The sequence below is a fragment of the Zootoca vivipara genome, chromosome 1, assembly GCF_965207765.1.
Source record: "Zootoca vivipara chromosome 1, rZooViv2.hap1.1, whole genome shotgun sequence".
In the NCBI taxonomy this organism is placed as follows: Eukaryota; Metazoa; Chordata; class Lepidosauria; order Squamata; family Lacertidae; genus Zootoca; species Zootoca vivipara.
In genome coordinates this window covers 39,010,066-39,037,804 of record NC_142582.1, presented here as the reverse complement: position 1 = coordinate 39,037,804, position 27,739 = coordinate 39,010,066, and the positions used below count along the sequence as shown (strand labels likewise).

At 42.5% G+C, this 27,739-nt stretch overlaps 1 protein-coding gene across 1 annotated transcript in view; it reads right to left on the bottom strand.

Annotated features, from left to right (window-relative positions):
• The window catches only part of TMEM163 (transmembrane protein 163), a 79,194-nt gene that overhangs the window by 24,207 nt on the left and 27,248 nt on the right, over nt 1-27,739 (bottom strand). Inside the window, exons 3-4 of the mRNA XM_035130432.3 lie at nt 2,998-3,041; nt 1,286-1,377 (exon numbers count right to left, since the gene is read on the bottom strand). Coding sequence (XP_034986323.1) covers nt 1,286-1,377; nt 2,998-3,041 — 136 coding nt within the window. The remainder of the gene's footprint in view (nt 1-1,285; nt 1,378-2,997; nt 3,042-27,739) is intronic.

Below are 27,739 nucleotides of genomic sequence, written 5' to 3'. Positions count from 1 at the left end.
CTTTCTTGGGCAGGAAGAGGGTTATTGGAAAGTGGGAGATATTGACATCAGTCCCTTGTCATGGTTGGATCACCTCCTGCTGAGTTTTAAGCTTTCGGCACCTTTTCCCCTCTGGCAGAGGTGAGGGACCTATTAGGATGATCTGCCCTTAGATTCTGATGGATTCAATTGGCTTCCAGGTGGCTGGCAGGGAGTTAGAGCCAATATGACTGGCACTCCTGTTGAAGCCCTGGCAGATTTATGAAATATGCAAATAACACAAGTCATTGACCTGGTAGTCCCTGAGCTCGCTCTTTTGGAGCCCACTTGACTCCTTGCTATACACCAGAGCTTTGGGCAATGAAACACACCAGGAAATGACTTGAACATAGATGAATGGGCAGTGGGCAGTAAAGGCAACAAGGGAGACCTATTTTTCTGCCTCCATTGCAACCTCATTGTGCCGCCCCTCAGAGCTTTCCCAGGTAGTTTGGGGCCTTTTACAGTCTGGCCCAAATGAGATGGTGGAACTGATAGTAGCTTGCTGAAACTTTTTTGCAAAGCATCTTGAGGATAAAATTGCTTGCCTCTGCCAGGACCTTGTCTCCACCGTTATGAGCATCAAAAGGTGTCCAGAGCACTGTCTAGGCATGTTGTGTTGAAAGAGTTTCAGTTAATAAGGCTTGAGGACATCTGGAAGGTGTTTGATTCAGTCTAGGTAACCACTTGCACTCTTGCACTCGCTCTTGCACTCGCACTGCTTATAAAAACAAGCTTCTGGGCCAGGGAGGTGATTAACAACTCCTGGTGAGAGGGGGTGTTCCCTGCCTGCTCAAGGAGACAGTGGTAAGACCACCCCTTTAAAAAAAAACACCTTCCATGGATCCACAGAATTCAATTGTATCCCCCATGCTGTTTAACATCTACAGCCTCTCTATGGAATGGCACACAACCCTTGAGTTGAGCTTACCGAAAACGTATTTATGCTCCTAGGTTGTTACAGATACTTAATTCCAGTGGGTTATTAATCCTGCCCTGGGTTATCAGATGCATTTTTGGTACTGTAATTTCAATGCTTTGTGTACCTATTTGTGTACACCACCTAGAAACTCGTGAAAGGCAGGATAAAAAGGTTAAAATAAAGAAGACTTTGTAGTCAGCTGTATAAGAGCAGGGAGGCTCATATCAGTATGGCTATTATGTTGCTAGGAGAACATAAAGAGGGAAACTGCCCAGAGGAAGCAGATTTTTTCTCCTTTATCTTCTCAGACTTTGATAAGTGCTAAAAATAACCACAAGTACTCACATGTATTCTCTGTGCGCTGAATGTACTGCAGCTGCATTGCTGTAGCGCCACAGAACTATCACCGATGACAACACATCCAAAGTGGCATCAAACTGGAAAAGATACAGAAGCCATTAAGGCAAGCCATGCTTAAATCAATACACTGCTAATTGTGCCACAAGCCTGTAGACTAACTTAGTATAAATCATTTGAATAAAAGGATAAGCACAGATTAAAGCGAGCTTTAAGCACAGATTAAAGGTCAGCACATTCCCCTGCCCCAAGAATCCTGGGAAACGTGGTTTTCACTCACAGAGAAACATTTCCCAGAACTCTTAAACTGCAGTTCCCAGGATTCTCGGTTTGTGCTTTAAATGGGTAGGGTGCATGCAGCCTTCATGGTGTCAGTCAAGAAAGTTAAAGGAACTTATTCAGTTGTTCCCTACCAGTTTACTTACTGCAAGATACCCCTACCACAAAATAAGTTGTTAAATGCTTACTGATCTTTCTACATCCTGCTTGAGAAGCATAATTCTATTTATGTAGAGAGGAGGAGGAATGTGAATGTAGACTTCTTACTAATTTGGGTACAATTTGAGCATCCCCAAGAGGATAGTTTATGGGTAGGGTGCATATGGATACCAAACATGGTGGAAGCGTTTTGCATCCAGAATGAGAGGCAGCTTGTCTCTGAACATCAGTTGCTGGAAAGAAGAGAAGGGGCTGCTTTGCCCATGGTCCTACTTGGGGGGAACACTGGAAAAAATGCTTTTGGATAATCTTTTGAACACATTGAGTAAAAGATATATAAATGCAACAAATCACAAGCGTAACTTCATTTCAATAATAAAAAATAAAATAAAAATCTTGCATTGTGAACCAATTATCTTCATGGTCTCTGTAGAGGAAAAACATAGTGATCTGACCATAATAATAATAATATTTTATTATTTATATCCCCGCCCATCTGGCTAAGCTTCCCCAGCCACTCTAGGCGGCTCCCAATCGAGTGTTAAAACAATACAGCATTAAATATTAGAAACTTCCCTAACAGGGCTGCCTTCAGATGTCTTTTAAAAATAGGATAGCTGCTTATTTCCTTGATGTCTGATGGGAGGGCGTTCCACAGGGAGGGTGCCACTACCGAGAAGGCCCTCTGTCTGGTTCCCTGTAACCTCACTTATCACAATGAGGGAACCACCAGAATGCCCTCGGTGGTGGATCTCAGTGTCCGGGCTGAATGATGGGGGTGGAGATGCTCCTTTAGGTATACAGGACTGAGGCCATTTAGGGCTTTAAAGGTCAGCACCAACACTTTGAATTGTGCTCGGAAATGTACTGGGAGCCAATGCAGATCTCTCTGGACCAGTGTTATATGGTCCCAGCGGCCACTCCCGGTCACCAGTCTAGCTGCCGCATTCTGGATTAATTGGAGTTTCTGGGTCACCTTCAAAGGTAGCCCCACGTAGAGCGCATTGCAGCAGTCCAAGTGGGAGATAACTAGAGCATGCACCACTCTGGCAAGACAGTCCGTGGGCAGGAAGGGTCCCAGCCTGTGTACCAGATGGAGCTGGTAGACAGCCGCCCGGAACACAGATTTAACCTGTGCCTCCATGGGCAGCTGTGAGTCCAAAATGACTCCCAGGTTGCGCACCTGGTCCTTCAGGGGCACAGTCACCCCATTCAGGACCAGGGAGTTGTGCAATGTACATTTCAGTTAAGAGACTACTTACAGCAAATCCAAATGATGAAGCACTGTACCTCATTACGGAAACAGCTAAAAGAAAAAAAAAGAAATACTCTTTTGAACTTTTTGTTCACTGAAGTGAGGAAAAGTTGCAGTTTAAAGAGAAATAAACAAATAAAATATCACAATATATTCATTATATTCATTAGCAATGGTAGAGACTCCACCAAGCTTCTGTAAATCAAAGGAGGAACAATCTGTCACTTAGGAGATGCACTTGAAAATCATTTGTAACATTTGAGGCTGAAATAGAAGCCAACTAAACATGCAGGTAACACCACCCAATTTTTTTATTTTCAAGAAGTAAGCAACTTCACAACAGAGCTTATTCAGAGCAAAGGTGCAACCCAAATAAGTTATCATGAAATGCCACTGAGAAGTCTACAAAATCAAGTGCAAGCCAACACTCCCATTTCTTCTGGTTTCCCTCTCAAAATCAGATCTGAAATTAGATTAAAGTGGACCCAGATAAGCCAGCCTTATCAAAGAGACCCTGGATCTGGTTAGCTACCACCTCATTTTAACAACTTACTTGAGAAAGGAAAGATTTGAAACTGAACAACGGGGACACATTTTCCCCAAAAACTACTTAATTTTTTTAAAGGGGGAGGGGGACAACTGACAGCAGTCTGGTTAGATTTATCTATGAAGGGCAAACGTCTAAAGGTCAAGATCACTGGCTGGCCATTCAGCTCAAAGGACTCGATCCATATTTCCAAGTTACAGGTACTCACTTATCTAACCAACAGCCAAGAGGTTCAGGACACCTTAGATCATAGCTGCCAAGTATCCCGTTTCCGCCGGGAAAACCCCTTTTTTCTTACCGTTTCCCGGCGGTCTCCCGTTTAGTGAAAAATCCCGGTAATGTCCCTTAAATCGGCTTCTGCCCGGCGGCCATTTTTCTGGTGCCGCTTTGCCCTTCTATGGGCACCAGAAAATGGCGGCGCCGGAAGTCGCTTTCGCGCATGACCAGAAGTTGCGTGACGCGACTTCCGGTGGCGATTGCCCTTCTATGGGCATCAGAAAATGGCGGCGCCGGCGCCAGAAGTCGCTTTTACGTGTTTCCGGTCATGCGCGGAAGCGACTTCCGGCGCTGGCGCCACCATTTTCTGGTGCCCATAGAAGGGCGAAGCGCCACCGGAAGTTGCGTCACGCAACTTCCGGTCATGCGCGCGCTGCCGATCCCGGATCTTTACGTCCCGAAATTGGCAGGTATGCCTTAGATACAGAAACTGTATTCAAGCAGAAATACAGAGATTTGACATAATTTATCCAAGGAATGTTTTACAAACATGCCATTGTGAACTATGGAATAATCAGCATTAACAAATAATGGCTCAATAGCTATTAAAGCCAGGTATTATCCAAAATAGCTCAACTTACTTACACTCCACAGACAATGATGTGGAAAAATACAGCATGTACACTTTGCTGCCATCACTACACACAGTGGTGCAGTTAGAGAGATTTCAGACTCATTATTTAAGGGTCTTACCCCTTGAGGTGGCAGCATTACTTCAGAATATAACCCACCTCTGCTGCATTTAGGGGGTTTCCTTTTGTACCCTGACAGCACCACTGATTGCACCAAGCAGATACTGATTATTTTCAAATTGTGTTCTGTTGGCTTTTTCCCAAGTTTTCTTCCACCTACATTCTAGCAATCACACCTCCACTTTGTTGCATGCGGTTGATCAGTTTACCATGGGATTTAACAAGTACTACTATCAGAAAGGAAGAAGTTGTCTGGGAAATAATAATAATAATAAACTCTGAAGAATTTTTAAAACCAATTGTTATTGGCATTTCCACAGTGGGACTGACCCAAAGGGAATATTTAATTTTCAGCATTGCAATAAGAACAAGCCCTAATTACAACATTCCTGAGTAAAGTAGGAATAATGGGGGTTAGTGGAATATTTATCATGCTTGCATCCCACCCATTCCTGTCCGCAATAGGGACTATGCCAAAACCCAACAAAAGTATTACACCAATTCAGAACATCAGACCCATCCAACATCTTTAGTCTATCTGCAAAACTCCAACAACAAGCACCAAAGCAGCCAAAGCTATTTTGGGCAAGTGTTATGTCCTTTTCAACTCAAAGAAGAAAATGTGGTTTATGAGAAGGACTGCTTTTTTCCCCCAAGATCTCAGAAACTTGAAGAAACCTGAACCACTTGTAAAGAGCCTCGTACAAACAAGCTGAAGACTCAATTTACTGATAAAAAAGAGCACTAGGGAGAAAGGCTAGTGCTTGGAATTCTAGGCAAAGAGGTTTATTGAATAATGAAGCTAATGGAGGACTTAACCTTTCACAAAGCCACAGAGATGGCGAAGCAATCCAAATTTATCAAAAGCCCAGTTTTAGGGAGGGAAGACAATTTTGCTCTACTCCCATAAAAACACGAGAAATAGCCATTTTGAAAAGGGCAAATTCACTCCTCATGTCTCTGCAGAAACAGCACAAAAGCCAGTCCAGAAAAATTGGCACAGTGATTTTAAAAGCACTCTACAGTATAGCAAAAGGACCAACCTTTCAGATCATATATGCAAGGGATGGAAAAGTTTGCAACATTGGAGGGTTAGTTCAGATAGAGCAACACAGCACAACCACTGTTCAGAAACAGAGCATTTTGCTTGTGTGTGGTACAAGAAGTGACCACAGCAATGGATGGCAAATACAGTAAAGGCACTGGTTCTCCCAACGACTCATTTTAAAACAGAATAAGGAAACAGTAACTCCAGTTTGTTCAAGGGACAAACATGGTGACTTGCATTTTCTGCAGGTAGACAGTTTCTCATGAGTAGCTCAACCCAGGTAGTGAGAGCATAAAATGAGAACACGTACATTTCCGGGGGGGGGGGGGAGCTGCAAATACTTCTAGATATGCATAAGCCAGTAGCCATTGCATATAGTCCAGGGAATGCCCTCTTTTGGATGCTTTGCAACAGAACCTTTAAAAAGAAGCAGTTTGTGTTTACTGTGTACGCAGTATGAAGCTGTTAAGCAGAATAATCATTTGCTTTCCAGGTTCAGTTTAAACTGTTAGTTTGGGTCTATAGAGCTTTAAGCAGTTCAGGACCCCAACGCCTCAGGGAAAATCTTTGCCCATATAAACCTACCTAGATCCTGTATTCATTAGAGACCCTTCTCACAGTGCCCCCTTCCAAGGGATGTGCAGAAGGTCACATTGTGAGAAACACAACGTGTGGAATGCTCTCCCTAGAGAAGCACACCTGGTATTATCACTGCTGGCTTTAAGATTCCAGGCTAAGGCATTCCAGTTAATCCAGCCTTTGGGTTGATTTAATTGGGATCATACTATAATAAGATCTCTGGTCTGTTTGCTACCCTTTAGTTGAATAGAGTAGGTCTTGTCCTTTTTAAAATATTGCTGGATGAGCACTTTACAGATTTTATCACACATCTCATGATATCACAAGGAATTGCCTAAAGAACTGCAGGAACTGCAGCAGGAATTGCCTAAAGGCAAAACACATGACTGTGACTATCATGCCGTTTCATCATGTGCCTACCCTATTACATATAAGGTAGAGAGGTGGAGACTAATTTCCATACCAAAAGTACAGCTTTGTGGAAAGTACACAGGATATCTGTGATAGGATTTCCCTGTGTTTTTAAAAGGGCAAATGACTGTGTAGGGGGATTACAATTTGAATCAGGGAGATCTGATCTGATGTTACAACTGGGCTACACTTCTCCACCCCTAGACTCAATGCACCTTTTTCAAAAATAATGGTCTCTTTATAGAGAGAATAAGGAAACAACCAGAAACTAAAAATAGAGGCAGACTAGAGAAACAACTCCACCACTGTCTTTAATTAAGGAAGCTGTACAGAATGTATTTAAAAGGATGACCCAGATTTGGTTCAAAAATTTTAAAGTTATCCCACATTGACTAGAGATCACCTGTCAACACTCTAGTAGGGTAGTTATGTCCTATCACATGTTTTGTATTACTAGAAACTGGCTACATTCTGATGCAACATTAAGACCTTGGTTGAAAATAAGCTAAAGTTTAACACATTCAAGAGATTTGCCCTTCCCAACTCCCAACATGACCATGGAGGAGAGGAAACAGCTCCCAAACAAGCCACTGTCTGGCTTGTCATGATATGTGAACCTGGTTTGTGGTTTGGTTCCTCCAAACAAACCACAAGCATAAACCTTGGTTTACAACTCACAGCTTGTCTGGAAGAAACAAACTACAGTATGAGATTCTGACTTGTGTCTTGCTCTATGTGGCACAGTTAGGGTCAGGGAAGGAACTATGGTTTAACATCCTGTGCAAACCAGGCCACAAATTAAAGGAGGAGATTCACCACTGCTACTGAAAACCAGAATTCCTCAACTGCTGTAATCTCTAGTCCAGGCACCCCCAACTCCCATGATCCCTAGCTAACAGGACTAGTGGTCAGGGAAGATGGGAATTGTAGTCCAAAACATCTGGAGGGCCGAAGTTTGGGGATGCCTGGTCTAGTCACAGCCTGCGGGAAAAACCTAAACAGGTGATCCAAATGTGCAGTGAGACATACTTAGTAAGACTATACCTTCTGCAAGCTAAACTCGAAATGCCTTGGAATACAGAGAGTGTTTACTAAAATCCACTTCAAAATCAAAGTCTGTTTTGACCTGCAGTTGTCAGAGGTTAAGGATAATTTATTTATACTATCTATCAATCTAAAAAACAGACAAGTTGCTCCATTTCCCATTACATGCCTAAAAATGTATTCATCCAGCCATTTATCAGAGGGATCAGCATTGTAATATTGAGGTCATGGGGAAAGAAAATAGGTTTAAAAATATATAACAGAGTAGTTGCTTAATTGTTTATATAAAAACTGCTGCTGTTGTTTTTTTCAAAGCTAGATTGACATACTTTTTATAGCCAACACAGTTTTTATAAATATTTAAAAGGTCCACTTCAGATTTGTGATGCAAGCAGAGCACGTTAAAGAAATGAATTGATTTTTTTCATGCCTCCATTATCATTCAATACTATTTACAACCATTTCTTTTCCATGTTCTACGGTATTATATAAACTTAAACCCAGGACTTTGTGTGTTCCCTGCTCCATATGGAATATGTGCTTGGATATAATTTGACAGCCTTAAAAATCTCATTTTTTGTAAGTGCAGCAGTCTGGTATCTTGTTTATCTATGAACAATCGAATGCAGATATTGCATTGTTAAACAGTCTCATTTATTTCAGAACCTTTTCCCTCCCCCTTTTCAGAAGAAAATAGAAATAAAGATTTCTAGTGTACTATTTCCTAGGTGGGAACCACTAAATGTTGCTTCCACATGAGAGTGCCCCACACACTGCTTGTAACATAAAAACTTCTTTTCAGGTGGTTCTAACACATTGTGTGCAGATTCTCTAACCCAGTACTAGAGAAAATAAGGCTCCGCAGAAAGTGACTTTCAGCAGAATAATTTATGCATAATGGCTCTTGAGCAGCCTTCATAGTAGAGCTTACTGAAACAAGCAAACCCTAAAAGTGAGTTGACAGATGGTAACAAAAAAAATTACAACACAAAACAAACAACAACAACAACAACAACAACAACAACCATGTGATTCTTTCTGTCAGGCCACATCACATTGTCTCTGGCACAATGTCTACAACAAGAAGGTGGCACAAAACTGAGAATTAAGTTCTAAAACTTGTGCCCAGCCTATGGCCAGATTAAATGTGCCATTGGCATTTCCCTCATGAAGATGCAAAGGCTCAGAATACAGAAATACTATGAAACCGAGATGCACTGACCATATTACAGTAGTTTCAGCACCAGACAGGTCTCTCCTGCTTCCCCATTAGTTTAATTGAGTGTAATCTAGTCTCTTTATAATTCCCTGTATCTTAGCCTCAGCACATTCCTTCAAACAAAAACCAACATTTATGAAAGTCTGTTTTCAAATTAGAGTCTCTACCCAGTAATTTAAAATAAATAAAATTCAGCATAAAAAATATTTACACATGGATTTCTATCCTGCTTCTCTTCTAGGAAAAGTCCAAGGCAGCCATAAAACAAAACAGACAAAAAAATCCCCTACATTTTTAAAAGAAAAGAACAAAACTTTAAAACAGAAAACTAAGTCAAGGTGCCAGATCATCAATAACGCTGGACATACAATATGTCAAGCAAATGGAATGCCTTCCAGAATTTAAAAGAAGTACTGAAGAGATAAAATTATAGCAATGAGGAAACCAGATGGATACCGTGTTTCCCACATTTTAAGACACCGTCTTATATTTATTTTACCCAAGAAAACAAGCCTATGGCTTATTTTCGGGGGGTGTCTTTTTTTAAAAAAAAAAATACTGTACACGTTGCTGCTGCTGGGTCCCACGGACTCAGGGCTCAGGACGTGCAGCAAGCCTCCTTCTCCTTCTGCCACGTTGCTGCTGCTGGAGGCGGCCTGCCGGGTTGGCGCCCAGCTGCGCTGGCACTGGGCATCGGAGAGAGCAGGAGACTGATCAGCCACTGCGGCATCGCGCTGCCAGAGACTCGCAGCCACTGAGGAGCTCGCGGCACTGGGGCTTGAGGGCGGCTCTCGCCTTGCCGCCCTTTCTCCCGCTCCAGGGGGAGACACGGCTTCCATCCCCCGTTGCCAAGGAAATGGCCCAGGGGAGAGACGCCAGAGCGGAGGGGCCGCCCGGCTGTTGCCACCGCCGAAAACGGCAATGCTTAGGGCCGCCTCCTCCTCGCGCGAGATGAAGTAAGGCCCCTCGAGCGGTCCAGGGCTCGCTTCCGAATGCGCAGGGATAGGGCTGCGCCATTAAACTGCTTGCAAACTCCTTGGAAAAAAGAAACGTGTCCTGCAGAGCCCAGATCAAGGAGGTGGCCTGCGGGGTTGTCGCCGCTCAGCACCGCGCAGAGCGCCGGATTAAGGAGCTGGTCTGCAGAGTCGGTGCCCAGCAGCGCGGCGCTGGATTGGGGAGGCGGTGCTTCGTGCGGAGCTGCTGGGCGCCGACCCTGCAGACCGGCTCCTCGATCCGGTGGCCTGCCGGGTCGGCGCCCAGAAGCACCGCCCAGAGCACCGGATCGAGGAGCCGGTCTGCAGGGTCGGTGCCCAGCAGCTCCGCACGAAGCACCGCCTCCCCAATCCAGCGCCGCGCTGCTGGGCGCCGACTCTGCAGACCGGCTCCTTAATCCGGCGCTCTGCGCGGTGCTGAGCGGCGACAACCCCGCAGGCCACCTCCTTGATCTGGGCTCTGCAGGACACGTTTCTTTTTTCCAAGGAGTTTGCAAGCAGTTTAATGGCGCAGCCCTATCCCTGCGCATTCGGAAGCGAGCCCTGGACCGCTCGAGGGGCCTTACTTCATCTCGCGCGAGGAGGAGGCGGCCCTAAGCATTGCCGTTTTCGGCGGTGGCAACAGCCGGGCGGCACCTCCGCTCTGGCGTCTCTCCCCTGGGCCATTTCCTTGGCAACGGGGGATGGAAGCCGCGTCTCCCCCGGGAGCGGGAGAAAGGGCGGCAAGGCGAGAGCCGCCCTCAAGCCCCAGTGCCGCGAGCTCCTCAGTGGCTGCGAGTCTCTGGCAGCGCGATGCCGCAGTGGCTGATCAGTCTCCTGCTCTCTCCCATGCCCAGCGCTGGCAGGCGGCGGCATGGCTTATTTTCAGGGTATGGCTTAAATTTTACAAAAGCTTTCAAATCCTGCCATGGCTTATATTATGACTACGTCTTAAAAAGGGGGAAACACGGTATCTGAGGGCAGAGACCACATCCCAGCCAAATGTACTTTAGACAGAAGACATGCACAGGAAAGGGAAGGGTAATATGGGTTACTTTGAGAGTGCAGAGATGACACATTTTAAACAAGAAGCTAGTTGCTGTTCTTATGGGAAAACAGCAAGTTTCCCTCATAAAAAGACACAGGTCTGACAAGCTCATGCAAATACTTCCCCAGCCAATCCCAACTTGCCTTTATCAGTCAGGAGAAGCAAGAATCAAGCAAACATGTGACACTTCTCTTTGATACAAGCGGAGGCCAATGTTCTTGAGGTGCAATTGACTCAAAGCAAGTATAAACAACCTGGTATCATTGACATCTTCGACAGAAGCCCTTTTTAAACTGCCAAGTAGGCCTTTTTAAACTGCCAAGTAGGTACAATTTTATCAAAGTAATTTTAAAAACCACATCACAACAAATGGTATGCACTGCTTCATCAGAGTTGCATAGTCTAAACTGTAGCAAGCCATTCTCGACCCATAACTATTCTATTGGATGGGACACCATTGATTCAATGGTAGTCAAAGAGAACCTGGCTTTTTCAGAAAAAACACACAGCTAGCATACATCATAGAGTGTGACAGACGTCTACATTTCTATAAAATGCATTTTATCCATACATTTCCCCCTAACAAATATGCTTTTATTTATATCCTTGATTCTACCACCTCATTGCCTAAAAATGGGCTTTCTAACATGTCCTATCTAATTCAGCACAATTTTTCCTGCAAGTTTTAGCCCGCTCTGCAGTAAACCAAGGTGCTTAATTTAAAAGTCAATAGTGAAGGCCAGCTTCCTATTTTGGCAGAGAGAATCACCATCAGTCAAATAATTCCCCAAGAGAATTCTGGGAAATTGACCAGATACACAAGTTGGAGATCGACAAACCTGCAGGGTCCAATGATTTTGCTGCAGTCCAATGTTTGGTCATATTACAAAGGAAGTGATGATTCAGTACAATGTAGCATTTTGTGTTTAAACTGTCAGGCAGCTGGGATAGCTCAGTCAATAGAGCATGAGACTCTCAGGATCGTGGATTTGAGTCTCATGTTGGGTAGAAGATTCCTGCATTGCAGGGGGTTGATGACCCTGGCATTCCTTCCAACTCTACAATCCTATGATTCTACATTGCACAATGAAATAACCAATATCATCCTTACAACAAGGTTGTGTCTTGCTGGAATGAAGTACAAGCTAAATAATTATACCGCTAAATGCATGATACATGCACTTTGGTACCAAGGACAGCAACACTGGCATAGGCAAATAAACAATAGCAGCAGTATGCTAACCTAGAAGAAACTTAATTTCAGAGAATCTCCTTGACCTTTCAGTTGCATGTCAATCCTCACTGCATTGTGAAGCTGTGAATAAGTAAATGTTTCATGTCCATCTCTCTAGCACAGCAGGTCTCATCACCACAGAAAAGCTTTGTCAATAAAACACATACATATCTGGCAAGGCACAGAGCCAGGCATACTTCCAAATTTCTATGCAAAGTATCTTAATTACACTGCCTCTTAATATAGTGTTGTTTATATCCTGTGATCAGCAGCATGTGCCCTTCTGATCAGATTAATCAAATTCCTCTATTCTGGAGTGTTTCACAGGGTTTCACTCTCATTAGAACAGATTTATTTATTCATTGATTTTCATCACACTTCCTCTTAATGACAGAGGTGGTGTACAATTTTTTAACAAAAGTAAGAAAAGCCATGAAGAAGAAGAGTTTGGATTTGATATCCCGCTTTATCACTACCCGAAGGAGTCTCAAAGCGGCTAACAATCTCCTTTTCCCCTCCTCCCCCACAACAAACACTCTGTGAGGTGAGTGGGGCTGAGAGACTTCAAAGAAGTGTGACTAGCCCGAGGTCACCCAGCAGCTGCATGTGGAGGAGCGGAGATGCGAACCCGGTTCCCCAGATTACGAGTCTACCACTCTTAACCACTACACCACACTGGCTAATATGCATTGCAACAGATCAAACAGGCACAATTACTATTCAACCCCAAAACTATTTTAAATAAAAGACTTTACACTTCTCTAAAAGTGAAGGATCAGGTCCACTGGCACACATTTACAGATGCTTCCTCAGGGCTGGAACTGATAAAACCCTATTCCTGGGATAGTTGGATTTCACAGTCCTATAATGTAGACCAGGCATCCCCAAACTTCGGCCCTCCAGATATTTTGGACTACAATTCCCATCTTCCCCGACCACTGGTCCTGTTAGCTAGGGATCATGGGAGTTGTAGGCCAAAACATCTGGAGGGCTGCAGTTTGGGGATGCCTGGTGTAGACCGTCAGTCAGGTCATGTATCCATAGCAGTGACTAAAGGAGAAATTACCTCTGGGAGGAGTGCAGAGACGAGAAGTGCCATGGCACACCTGTAGCAGCAAAACCAGACTTCTTCATCTGCCCCAGCTGCAAAACCTGTCTCTCCCATACTGGTCTCTACAGCTACAGCAGGTGCCGTAACTCTCCAAAGGTTTGACTTCACCCGTAAAGGTACATTCTTCCATTGTCTCCCCAAACAAACAGATGCCAACAATTAATCATGTTCGTGTAATCTGGTGCAGGTAACATCAGCTAACCATGCCTGTCTACTGCAGTTTTCATGCCTGAGCAGCCTGACCACAAAATGCTATTTAGCCATCTAATCATTATGTTTAAAGTAGGCAGGCAATCATAAATCAGCCTTCATTTATTTGGTTCAATTGGATTAATGAGCTTCTTATCCTGTAATCCATACCATGCAGTGTTAAATTAAACTGAGGTGGGAGTAAAATCTGCCAGATTGGGTTGGGGGAGGGTATTTTAAAAACACACCAAAAGCTTTTACCACACTGGGAAAACCAATTAGCATTAATCATTCATTAATTCATTAGCACACTTCATGGATTATGTGCAGCTAAATTTTAGTTGAATATTCAAATTAGGGCTACCCAAAGCCCTAAGATTCAGATATTAGTATTTATGAATGCATAAAGGAAATGATAGATTGAACTTGTAGTAGTCTTATATAACTGAGTAATTCTAAATGCATATGTTTTGCTGGGATATTTTATTGGTTTTTCTTTTTCAAACAAGTTATCACAACAGAATGTTTTACAATTTTTCAAACTGAAATGTTAAAGCCAAACATTGAAATAGTACCCACAGCTCATATTACAATACAGAAACCTGCATAATTAAATTCTATCATGCCATCAGGGCTACACATGTTTTTAAGAAACACCTTGCCTCCCATTAAACATGCAAATCCTGTTTTGAAATTTAAACACTTTGCAATATAGAGCAGGGGGGAGGTTACCATTCAAAGAAAAAGATCAAACAAAAAGTCATGATGGGCATGTGCTGGTAGTTAGACTCGTTCCTAAAATAAGTCTGAAGTGCACATCTGTATGTATACATCTCTAGTGGTATTCAACTACGTTTTACTCAGAGTAAACCTACTGAAATTAACAGCTCTAACTTAGGCTGTGTACATACACCGCGTTTAAATTTGCATCCAGTGTACTCCCATCTCTATTTTGTGAAGCCATGCACACATAACATTAGCCATACCCTAATTCACATGTATCCTGTAGCTTGATAAATATTGTGTTTTCCTGAGTTTTTCCCAAACCAGCTTCAATTTGATTTGAAAATGGGATGATTTCCTGAACAAATTGCAGGTTCCAAAGGTCTTATCCAGATCAGCACCAGAGTGGGGCACAGGGGGCTAAATACCCCCTACCACAATACAGGCCGCAGGATCAAGTCATTTTTCTGTTAGAAGCCATGTATGTTAAGGCAGAGATATTTAATGTATCCTCTAGCTTGGCCATCACATAGCTGCCAAGTATTCCCTTTTCTCACGAGGAAGCCTATTCAGCATAAGGGAAAATCCCTTAAAAAAGGGGATAACTTGGCAGATATGCCATCATCTTCTCTCTCCCCTCTACTCCTTTCTAAACAGTCTTGAACATGTGAAATGTTAATTAAATTACTGGTGAACAATTTAGTCGGTATAGCAGTGCATTAAAAGCTACAACAAACATGTTGTCTTATTCAGCCCAATCTCTCTTTCTTTGAGGAGTTAACAACCTTCAGGTCATTTTGTGCTTGGTGAGCTATATGAACTGTGGGTGCATCGTTAATACATTCAGCAAATTTAGTCTAAATACATGCAGGAAACAGCAAGGATGAACCTGCTGGATTTATATTGAAATCTACAGTAAAAGTAAGTTCTAGTATCAGGTTTTTATGTTTATTTTAGCCACACCCATTTGCTGAGCAGGTAAAGGAGTAATGAGAGGATGCAACAAATATAAAATATTTCTCTCTCACATACAGTTATTTGCTGCATGCTAAATGTTTGTTCTCTAAATATTTTAATCACTTCTAGAATAAATAAAACATGATGACTGACTGAGCCAGGATACCCTGGTTATTATAATTACTCCTCTTTTGTATCATTCTATTCATATGAAATAACCTGGGTTTTAATTAGTTAGAAATAAACTCTGCTTCAGATATGACAAGCTGCAAAGGCCAATTAAATAGATTGACAGTATGTTAGCATGACACTACAAGACTTTCATTGTTTACAATGGATCTTAAGCCCAAAGAGCTGTGATATGATACAGAATGCAATATTCTTGACAACATTTATTTTTGCATTCTGCGGCCACAGGGGCTCCAATTTTGATCAGAACAGCATGCTAGTGAGATGAAGTTTAACCTTTTCCCCTGCACTATTTTTCTGGTTTAAACCTCCTCTGCACCTGGAGCTGTCATTAGCCCTGCTGGGAAACAGTGCGGAAAACAGGTACCAGCATTTTTCCCAGGGGGGCTAATGATAACTTCAGGACAGGAGATGTTCAGTCAGGAAAAGAACACTGGAGCCACTGCTACAGCAATCAATCACGGAGGCCACCAGTGCCTGGATTACCGTGGCCAAGTTATCTCTGTCCAGGAAGGGTTGTAGCTATAAGCCAGAGCTGGTGAAAGGCATCCCTAGGCACTGAGATCACCTGGGCCTCTAAAGAAAAAGATGGATCCTGGTGCATTTCCAGTCTATGAACCTACTTCTATAGACAAGTGCGACCACATCCAGAATGCATAACTAACCTCTCCAGTCTAAGGCTTGCAAAAATATACCTGACTCACATGCAGTGGAGAAATAGATACTGGTAGCATCTCACTCCAAATCCCCTAATGACCACTCCCAATGCTAAACAGCTTTGGTGGCAATATAAGTTACTTGTGGCACCCCATGACATAATTGTCAGAGGGCTGAATAGCATCCCTCAACACTACTTTGCAAAATGACTCCTCTGAAGTACAGCACCCCTGATACCCATCCCATGGAGTCAGTCTGGATACCATGTTGATAGTGTCAAAAGCCACAGAGAGATCAAACAAGAGGAAGCAGGGTCACATGTACCATCTCTCTTTCAATAAAGGTCATCCACCATAGCGAAGGACAGTTCAGTCCACAAACCCTGACTAAAAAGGGTCTAGATCAGGCATCCCCAACCTTCGGCCCTCCAGATGTTTTGGACTACAATTCCCATCATCCCTGACCACTGGTCCTGTTAGCTAGGGATCATGGGAGTTGTAGGCCAAAACATCTGGAGGGCCGCCGATTGGGGGTGCCTGGTCTAGATAAAATCAGTGTCTTCCAGGAATGCCTGTTAATATGGGCAAAGACCTAAGGCTGGAAGCTTCAGGAGCTGCACAATGCACAATATGCGCTCAAAGTGTTGAATTATTCCTACTTTTAGAAGAGCGAGTGTACCTTGATATATCTCATCCTATTTCCTGCCCCATTTTAGGCAGACCTATGTGTGCTACTGCTGAACACCAACATTCAGTGTATAGAAATGCTGAGTTCTGCAAACTGCATATGCATATTTGTGATACTTTGCATAATTTATTCTGCTTCTACCAAGAAACTAAGAAGGCAGGAGCCACACATGGCACAAGAGCCAACACCCACAACTACTGTGTTTCTGTCTTTCTTCAAGTACATAAAACCCAGGTCAGCATTTCTAAATTAGTTTAACCCCTTTTCCCCTTTTCTTTCTTAAATGAAAAAAGAAATGAATTAATGAATGAATAAATAAATAAATAATATCAAGTTTCCCAGGGATCTAAATTTTTAATCAATTTCTACACTCACTCTGCAGAATCATAACACATATAGCTTGGGTATGTCTATGTTGTCAGAGAAGGCAGGCTAATTCTTACATTTCTGTAAACTACCAACAAGGCACCACCCCTTGCTTCAAACAGGTCACACTATAGTCCTTTGTTTTTTTTGTGTGTTATTTTTTATAAAGGGTAATAACTACCCCCACAGTGCAGTGCTCCACCTTTTCCATCCTTGCTGAAAGAACAGCAGTTGTTAATGCCAACTATATGGTTGGCTTTTCAAATTGTTTGCAAACTTTTGCATAAAAGAAAATTGCACAGTTGGCAGCTTAATGGATGTTTACTACAGTTCTAAATACAACTTGAGAAATTATGCATATCAAATGTGTTTGTAATTGCATGATTTATTGTTGACTTTATGTAAATACGCACTTCAGTCAATAGCCAGTTATTGCCATTAAAATGTATTCAAGGCTGCATGCTCAAGTCAGCACACACTCACCCTTCACTCTGTTATTCTTAAGCAAGGATAATGTTACCAGAATTGTTTGTTTTCTGAAAACACATTTATACAAGCTGTTATCAGGCAGTTTCTGTACGCTTACAGCAACATGCTTTACTCAATAATATATATTTCAACCAACCTGATTTGCCTAGGACAGACTACCTCAACATCACAAATGATGGAACCAGTTGAGGACATAAGAGATTTAAGAAGACTATAAGAAGACTTGGAAAATTTAAGGTGGCCTTGAAATGATCTCTTCACTCCAGCTGGATTTATTTTTATTTGACATCATTTATTAACTGCTTAATAGGCAAAGTCTACAATTGGTTTGCATAAAAACAATATAAAATGGTCATTAAAATACAAATCAAACTTTAACCAACCTTAAAAAAACCAAGTTGACAAAATAAAATTTATCTATGTAGAAACGTCAAAATAGCACATCGGGGTAGACTTGCCCAAACAATTTATTGTTTTAACAAGCCTTTAAAATGTATAGTAAAGGTGCCTGCTTAATATTAATCTGCAGGGAGCTCCAGACAACAGGTGCTGCCACACTGAAGGATCAATTTACTTGTAAAATAATAATAGAATTGGAAGGGACCCCAATGGTAATCTAGTCCAACCCCATGCAATGCAGGAAACTCAACATTATACGGCATTTGCAAAAGTGCCAGTTACACAGGTTGAAGCTGTTGAGTGGATGAGCAAGGTAAACTGGTCACAAGCTGTAACAGGTGTTACTAATAGTAGCACCTTGAATTTGGCCCAGGGCCATGGGTGTTCTAGGCTGACAGAATCTCATTCCCACCAATCACGCTGCAGCATTCTGCACTAATTTTAGTTTCCAAACCAAGTGAGGGAAGCCCCATACAGAATGCACTGCAGTGATCCAATTTTTAAAGACACTAAAGCCTGGACTACTGTGGTCAAGCTTTCATGGTCCAAGAATGGCAATAGATATTGTTCCAGCAGAAGCAGATAAAAGGCATTCCTAGCCACTGAGGCCTCATGGGCCTCCAGTGACAAAGCTGGATCCAGAAGGATCCCCAAACTGTGGTACCTGCTCCTTCAGGGACAAACAATTGGCCAATTTCTTAGACATGGGAACCACTCGCCCATAGTGCCTGGTTACAAGCTGAGTAATGAGCAGGACTATTAAAGACTCGTATGCAATTAGGAGAGAGTCTTTCCTCTCCCAGTTTCCAGGATCCATGCTCTAAATCATAATTTTAACAAGTTTTCAAAACAACAACAACACCCAAACCCTGATAAACCCATTCACAGATGTGGAGGATGGAAGGAGAAACAAAACTGAAAAAGTAGTTTCTCCCATTCATAATTCCAAGAAATTTACTGAATATTTACAGTATATTCCTGCGTATAAGACTACTTTTTAACCCAGGAAAATCTTCTCAAAAGTCGGGGGTCATCTTATATGCCGGGTCGTATTTCTTATACGGCGAGTATATCCCAAACTCTATATTTTAACTGGAAAAGTTGGGGGTCGTCTTATATGCCCAGTCGTCTTATACGCCGGAAATACAGGACATCTCGCAGAACAGACGGTTCAGGGATTATCCATTCTGTTACTGTGGTAGGCTTTTCTTTTTAGCCATCCCCCCCCCATCCTACCCAAATTCTGCTTGTTGTTGCTAATTCTTCCTTCTCATCTAAACCTGCTTGGGTTAGTCAGTGGCATCTGTTGCCTTGGACAGGAGAGTAAATACACAGGATAGTGTGTGCATTGCTGAGATGAATGAACAAATCTTAATCTAATGATTAAGAGCTAATAAGAAGGTCGAGTTTTAGCATGTTTCATTGATCTTACGAGCTGGCATCACTTTCTAAATTCCCTGTGATTTTTTTCTGCTTTATTTGTTCATTGCATCTGATGGAAACATAATACAACTAAACTCAGGGCTGCTCAAGCAACATTGTTTGTATTTAAATGTCAGCAGCTGCACACCTGACTAGTTGATTTGCCACCACAATCCTGCACCCTGTGATGTTGATTTGCAACAATGCATGGGAATATTTGGTTATTTAGAATGCTTGATAGTGAAAATTCAGAGCATCCTGTCCTTTTAGCTTGCTTTGAATCTAAGGCTAGATGGAAGTATTTTGCTTAAAAAACCATTATGCTGGCAGCTCTGGAAAAGACATTCTGTTGGAGTACTTTATTAATCAAATACACCTTCTTTGGTATTCCCAGTGCGCCAGATTTGCTGCTTCCATTTCTGAGGAATGAAAGGCTTTGAACCTGCTCAGCCTGATGAGACAATGAGACAATGGCCCAAAGTCCCTCTGTGACGTAAGCACCGCAGACTCCAAATGATTTCTACTTGCTGCTGCCTGAAGACAGCAACATGGGAGGCAATGAGAGGTGAAAGGTGATGTTACAAGGCTTTGTCAAAAGAGAGACTTCGTGTTCAATTATATGTCAAACTGGCTTCCAGGTATATAGATCTTGACTATTAATACACTATTAACTGTAGTAGCTCTTTCTTTTCTTTATCATAAAGAATTCTGTTTTGTTGCCAGGCATTGTGAGCTTGCTGCATTTTGTAGTCTGCAAAGGTCAAGTGTTTGCAACAAAAAGGAGAATACTGTGAAACTTAAAGCAGATCAAATGTGTGCAATGATAGTTCACAGGTTTCTATAGCTCCAGTAGCCAATTAAAATCTTATTTGGTTTTTACTGCTAAAATAGGGTAATGTGAGGGTGGGCATTTTTTGACAAGGGGAGAGGGGAGAATTCAACAGCAGTAACACTACATAAAAGTGAAGGAAGGAAGAAAAGAAAGGAAAATTTAGACAGGGTTGAACAATATTTATCGATTGGCATATCAAAGCCCATTCACAAGATCCAAAGCCTGAGATATAACGTAATTTCAAAATGTGAATGTAATGTTTTTCACTCCTATTTTTCTATACTAGCTTTTCTTTCATTCATTTTATATATACTAATGCTACTAATAATAATAGGAATCAAAGGGCCCATCTAGGTATGCAAATCACCTCTGTGAAGAAAAGATATGGGGAGAGTAGGTAAGTAAAGGAAAAATTATGGGGAGAACATGTATCTGCCCACATGCCACATCAATTGTGGTGGCTGAATAACTGTTTAAGCTCTACATCCACACACAAACACATGGCACTCTGCACAGTACATGTTCATGAAAACAAGCCCCAGTTCCCATTCGGTTTTTTTAAGGACAAATTAAAATTTAATCTTTGATATTTTAATATTTATTTCTAATTAATCAAAAGCGTAATTCAGTAACATGTAGAAAGTAAAGGGAGTAAATGCAAGTGAATAGAATTGAAATTGAACACACATGCACACAGTACAATTCTGGGATTTTACATGTTTTGTGGATCCTTTACCCTTTTCTATAAACCTTGGAACCCCCCTCTTGTGCATAAGTGTGTCTTTTAGCTACATAAGCACTGGCACTCATGCCTGGAAAATAAGAAACGGAATGATATCATAAAAACTACGGTATAAACCCCAACACTGCTCTCAACTCTCTTCTTTTCTGTAATACATTCCAAATTAAGCATTGGCAGCTGGCACACAAGAAACAGATGATATCTTAGTTGTTTATCTCAAGGTAAAAGTACAGAACAGGTGTTGATATTTTAGAACTATATTTCATTTTTCATAGGTTCTATAGCTCCAATGCACTAGGACTATGCATGCTGGTTTTTGCACCAAGGACCTCCTTCTAATGATGGATAGTTTATTTGGAGTGGGAGTAGACTTGGGCAGCACTACATTGGCCATTCCCAGAAATGGTTTGGGGAAACCAAAGACAACATTAAAACCAACAGCAAAGGGAAAGTTAAAAGGGTCTCAAAGATATTATTAAAAGACATTGGGGAAACACAATACAGTAGACTTAATCTGGCATCCACAGGTTAGGTTAGAATGGTTCAGGCACATATGTCTAGGGGGAAAGTTCTACAGTCTGGGTATAACCACCATTTTCAATATTAACCTGCCTTAATTAAGGAGATAGGGTGCATCCAGAACAGGTCCTCTGAGGTAGTGAAGTCATGAGATAAAGTAGGGCTATTTGTAAAAGAACATCCCCTTGCACCTCACTAACCAGCACAAACATGGAACTTAAGTTTCTGACTGTCACAGGAATAAATGGTTCAGTTTAATCCTACAGAATTCAGAGAAAGATGCTCCTGCACAGAATTCAACGATGGAGGCTGAAGGCCACCCATCCCCAAGGGGATGCACATTCCAATTCTATCCCCATAGCTTCTGAACCCCATGGGAGTTAACAGAAGACTAAAAGCTGGTCGCCCTCCTTTCGTACAGATTATTCAGTGGGAACATATCAGCCTACACCCCATCAATGCTGCCCCCCCCAAACAATTCTACCCCCTATATTCATTAGGAACCAAGAAATAGAAGCTTATGAGGTCAAATCCCTGACTTCAGCATTTGAACCATGAGGGTTGTCTTCAGCACCTCCCCTTCTCATTTTCTCCTCGGGGTTTTAAGCGTCTTGATAGATAGAGGATAGGGCTAACACTGCCCCTCCTCTGAAATAGCTCTCTGTGCATGTTGGCCAGCCAGAAGAAGAAAAGCCACTACAAACAGTGTCAGTACCTTTGGGAAGCCTATCTACCCACTCACCTAAGAGGCCTATGATGTCCAAAGTGGCTTTTCTTTTGGGAACTGACTACAACATGCTGAAAAATCATACCTACTTAGAAGTAAGCATTGAATGAAGGGCAGGAAGCTTCCCCTGTGGAACCAACTGTCCCTTTAGATACCCAGGTCCCAAGCCATTTGGATCTTTTAAACCACAAGCACTATGAATTGAACCGAGAAACAAAGTGTTAGTCAGTATACCAGAGCATTCTCTCTTTGCTAGACCTTATCAGTCACAATGGATCAGAATCGTAGAGTTGGAAGGCACCCCAAGGGTCATCTAGTCCAACCCCCTGCAATGCAGGAATCTCAACACGTGGTCCCCCATCCAATTTGAAGACATACCAGACCCTGCTTAGCTGTGCAAATGTGCTAGCCATTTTATTGCTGTACAACCTGGTCCCCCACATGACAGAAGGGGGTACTTACCACTACTGTATACTAATGAGGAACAAGAAATGCTATTTTCTAATGATAGAATACATAGAAACACAAAGTTGCAGTGACCTGGGGTCCTTGTTTATGGTTGCAATAACTTGATATAAATATCACTCTGACATACAACAGAAAAAACTGGGGTTCTTCTCCCCCACCCATCTGCTCTGGGGTTCTTCCCCCTATCAGCTCTTTTATTCTATTCTATAATGAAGTAGCTCTCAACTTACTTCAAGGACTCTCAGCCTTCTAAGTCATTACTCCAATATTCTTTTATCACATACAAGGCCTGATCGATTAAACCACCACTGAAATAACAGAATATCACTAGTGTTTGCTAGGTGTTGCACCATAAAATATCATTTACAGGATAAAAATAAAATTAACCGAAGTTCATCCAATCTAGTTTAATCTTCAGTGTAGATTAGCTTCTATAACAAAGTAAAAGAATTGAGAAAGGCATTCTGGCTACTGCTATGAATCTGGTAGCAAGATCTACCAGGGGTGCATTCTCCTTCCCAGGAAAAATACTGTTGCAGCAACAGAAAAACCAGCCGAGCTTGTGTCATTGGCTAAAGGAGAAACTTGCTTTCTGCTTTTTGCCACAAAGAACTCTGTTACTGTCAGATGCCCTGGGCTGAAGAAATGAGACACTCTCCCAACAACCTAAAGGACCATTGTTTAGTTTCATTGTTTCTACCCAAGCAAAAACTCCAGCAAACATCAGCCAGGCCCCAACTGAATATAAAAATGCATTGTCAGGGTCCAAGGACACATTCCAGCCATGCAAGTACACTTCAGGAGAGAGCTGAGGACCAGATACAGAGGTGTGGAGGGCTGCATCCCCCCACCCCCACCACCGGCCAGAGATTCCCTACCTCTATACTAAAGATTCAGTTAGATCGAAAAGCTGAAGAACAACCTGCCTGATATTCCTATACTCACAGAAGAGTAGGGAAGAAAAAAGGAGGGAGAAGAGCCTGACACTGGTATAGATAAATAGAAGGGATTTAAACACCAAAAAAAATCTAGTGGCAGTTCGATGTTCAACAAGGAAGTATGAATAAAATGGAGTCACGTGTATGGAATGAGGGAATACAATTTTATTCAAGCAATATTTGCTCTATTAAAATAATCCATCAAGAATAAACTGACAAAGTCATTGTTGTTTGGGGAGATTGCTTAACTATATTAAAGGTTTATAAGTGCCACATTTGTAAATTCATCATTCCTGCAGTAGACTACACAATAAAAGATAGCATATGCTAACAGATATTAGCAGTTGTAAAGAAAAGCAAGAATAGCTTCCAGGAGGAAAACGTTAGTTGGATTATGTTCATGTCTAGCTCCTTCTTGTCTTTTACAACTACAGTTTCTTCTGGCTTCCTTCTGGTTTCTGCTGTAGCATTCTTAAGTGAAAACTGTCAAATTCCCCCAAGGCAAGGGTGCTATACATAGCACAGTCTGGCTCCAGAGATGTTCAGCCAATGTGGTTCAATCAACACTATTCCAGGTGGATTAATTACGTGCCTACACATCACATTTATCCATTGTCCAGATTTGCAGCAGCATGGCTTCTGGTCATGCTTCAAAATGATGAGCAGCATAAAGATTGCATCCATTGCTCTGCCTAACACTATCCAGCTCTACCCTACATGCCATAATTACTATGGGAAAATTGCTATGGAAATAAGGAAGTGGACTATTGCTACAAAAACATTCCCTAGTTCCTCAGCCAACATTTCTACTCTTAAGGCTGCATTCCCCAACCTGGTACGCTCCAATGTTTGGGACTACAACTTCCACCAGCATGGCCAACACCTCGGGATTATAAATGCTGCCCATCAGAAAGGAAAGCAGCATTAGGGTTTCATGCAAACTGGCTCAAGGAGGGCAATACCACATTGTAATCCTCTGGAAATCTCATGCCAATGGTGGGTGTGGCCATTCCACATATGCATGCACAGATCTAACCCTTGTTAGATGCTTGTGACATCTGAAATACATAAGCACTGTTTCTGTTCACGAGGACTCCGTTGGGATTCTTGTTCCTCCTCTGAATTTCAAGGGAAGTCTGTTTGTAGCCTCTGTCATGTGTGCCAGAGCTGCTGTAGATCTTGCTTGCCTGCATGTTTGTAGAGTACAGGAAGCTGCTCCTGCATTGGTCATCTCCACCCATTCTCACTGGGTGGACATGCAAGGTGAGTGTTGGCCAACTTGAAATCACCACCTTGCTCCACCTGTAGAGTAGGAGTTTTCCTCCCTATTATAGTGCTCAGCTAAAATAAAATTGTTCCCTGCTCTTCAGAGACCTATCTATGAACAGCAGAGGAGACAATCGTCCTCCCTATCATGGCACTGGACTGAGTAGAATCTTGTAGCAGCTGCTGAAATTGCTGCAGGTTCTGTGCAAAATTTCCAGCCCTGGGACACAATGGGAAAGGAAACCATGTCCTCTCAGATCTAAAAGGGATTGTGGCAACTTTGTTCTCCACTGTGGCACTGGACTGGAAAAGAATTAATAGTTCTTCAAGCAGCATATGGTTGCCTTGGGAGCTGCAGGTGAGAGAGGAGGAGAAAGAAATTGTGGCTGGCTTTGTAGTATGGGAATGTTAGGGATGTGGATTAGGATATATTTATTAGATAGATCCTATCCAAGCTTGTGTTAGCAAGCTTCCAATATCAGCAGAGTGACATTCCCCTTTTGTGCGCAGCAAAGCATGTGCGTTAGATTCGCTAGAATCTCTATAACAATATTACACTTTATAGTTCAATATTACACTTCCTGGCAAAGGTCCCCTTTGTCCCTCTTAAAAGAAATACACAACACAGTGTTTATAAAATAAGATAGAGTTTACTTACAGTTTCATCCTGAGTTACAGCATAATCTCAGAAAGGCAGGCTTGCTTAGAAAAGTTACAAGTACATATATATCTAGAGACTACTTAGTAAAGTAAGACTCCATTTGGTCTCACTCTTGGCTGCAGGCCTAGAGTGAGAACCATGCTAACTAGAGATTCTCTGGAGATGTGTCCTCATCGAGGGAGGAAGTAGCTAAGAGAGAGAGTGATTGCAGGCTAGGGCTTTTGTCTAATCCAACTCATTTGCATGTCTGAGGGAACAGGAACTGACCTGTAGTCAGGTGTCCCTCCAGGTGAGTTCCTGTTAGTGGACACTCTAGGAACTGTTGTGACTTGTCTGCCCCAGTGTTCCATCCCACAAACCCCTTCTCAGGCAATTCACAACATTCATTACATACAAAACAAAACATAAGCAACTTTATTCAACCACCCAAGAGTCCCAGCTTGACACGCAGGTTCTGGAAACTCTGTCTTGGCAGGGGTTTTGTTAGGATGTCTGCTGTCATCTCCGATGTGCAGCAGTACGACAGTTCGACAAGTCCATCTTGTATCATCTGGCGAACGTAGTGGTACCTGACCCCAATGTGTTTTGAGCGTGCTAGGAACTTCTCATTCTGCGCCAGCTTTAGACAGCTTTGGTTGTCCTCCAGCAGGCTTATAGGTTCCTTTCTCTCCACGCCAAAGTCTGTTAGGAGTTGGTCCAGCCAGGAAATCTCTCTGCACGCTTCTGTAGCCGCAACATATTCCGATTCTGTAGACAATAAAGCTATACATTTCTGTTTATAACTGCCCCATGTGATAGCTCCGCCCCCATACATAAAGACATGCCCGCTTGTGGATTTATAATCAGAATTATCACCCGCCCAGTCAGCATCAGTGTACCCAATGAGCTTAGGGTCACTGACAGCTGGTAACTTTAATTTACAATCCATTGTACCCTTAAGATATCGAACCACCCTCTTCACACCAACCCAATCATGCTCAGTGGGACTACTCACTTTCCTGCTGAGAATCCCTACTGCATTGGCTAAATCAGGTCTGCACGTGGTAACTAAATACAAAAGTTTACCAATCGCTGAACGATACTCTGTGTTGTTTGGCAGCAGCTTCGAATCCTCTTGGTTCTTTAAGAAGTCTGTAGCCATCGGGGTGTCGACGGGTTTTGCATCCTGCAATTGCATACTCTCCAACAGTTCAATTATCTTTTGCTTCTGATTAAGTAGAAATGAACCATCCTGTTCTCTTTCCACTTGAATCCCGAGGTAATACTCAACTGGTCCTAATTCCTTCACTTGCACTTCCTTGTTGAGGTGCTGGACTACATTTTTATAATCCCTGTCATTTGACGTTGCGATTAAAAGGTCGTCAACGAAGGCAAGAATATAAGAAAATTGTCCATTACTCTGCTTAGTGTACAAACACTTGTCAGCTTCACCTTGCTTGTACCCAAGTTTCACCAGCATTCCATGCAATTTCAAGTTCCAGGCTCTGGCTGCTTGTTTTAAACCATACAGTCCCTTTTGAAGCTTGCAAACCAAATGTGCCTCATTTGGCTTTATAAAACCTTTAGGCTGCTTCATGTAAATTTCTTCAGAAATTTCCCCATGCAAAAACGCAGTAGCTATATCGATGTGTTTCACCTCCATCCCTTTTGATGCTGCGATGCTTAAAAGTAATCTTACGCTACTGTATCTTACTGTCGGTGCAAAGACTTGGTCATAGTCGTGGCCATATTGCTGTGAAAAACCTTGTGCCACTAGTCTTGCTTTGTAACGTTGCACCTCCCCTTCTGAACCCCTTTTAACCTTGAACACCCATTTGCTCCCAATTGCTTTCTTACCAGCAGGCAATTCTGTGAGTGTCCAGGTCTTGTTCTTGTGCAGTGCGTCAATCTCCTCCTGCGCGGCTTTCCTCCAGAGACTGGCTTCGGTGGCTGGCATCTGCTCTACCTCTTCCCAAGTGGAAGGTTCTGGTGGAGACGCCGACCCTGCAAAGTAGGACAGTCGTAGTGGCGGAACGCCCTTGTTGGTTCTGGATGAGCATCTGACCTCTGGTTGTGCAACCACATCAGCATCCTCATCCTCCTCCAACGCTGGCATGTCCACGTACAGCTCCTCCTCTTCGTCTCTGGTGCCGCCAGGGGTCTGGACCTCTGCGTCTTCTGGGGTGTCGCCTGTAGGGGGTGTTGTGACACTAGAAGGTATATTAGTTCCTTGTGCTAAAGGAAAACTTATAAACTCTTCATCTGGTGACTCTCTAGAACAGTCAATAACAGTGTTCTTTGTATCAAACTTTCCTAGTTCATCAAAATGAACCACATGGTATGGGTCTACTCTGCCACT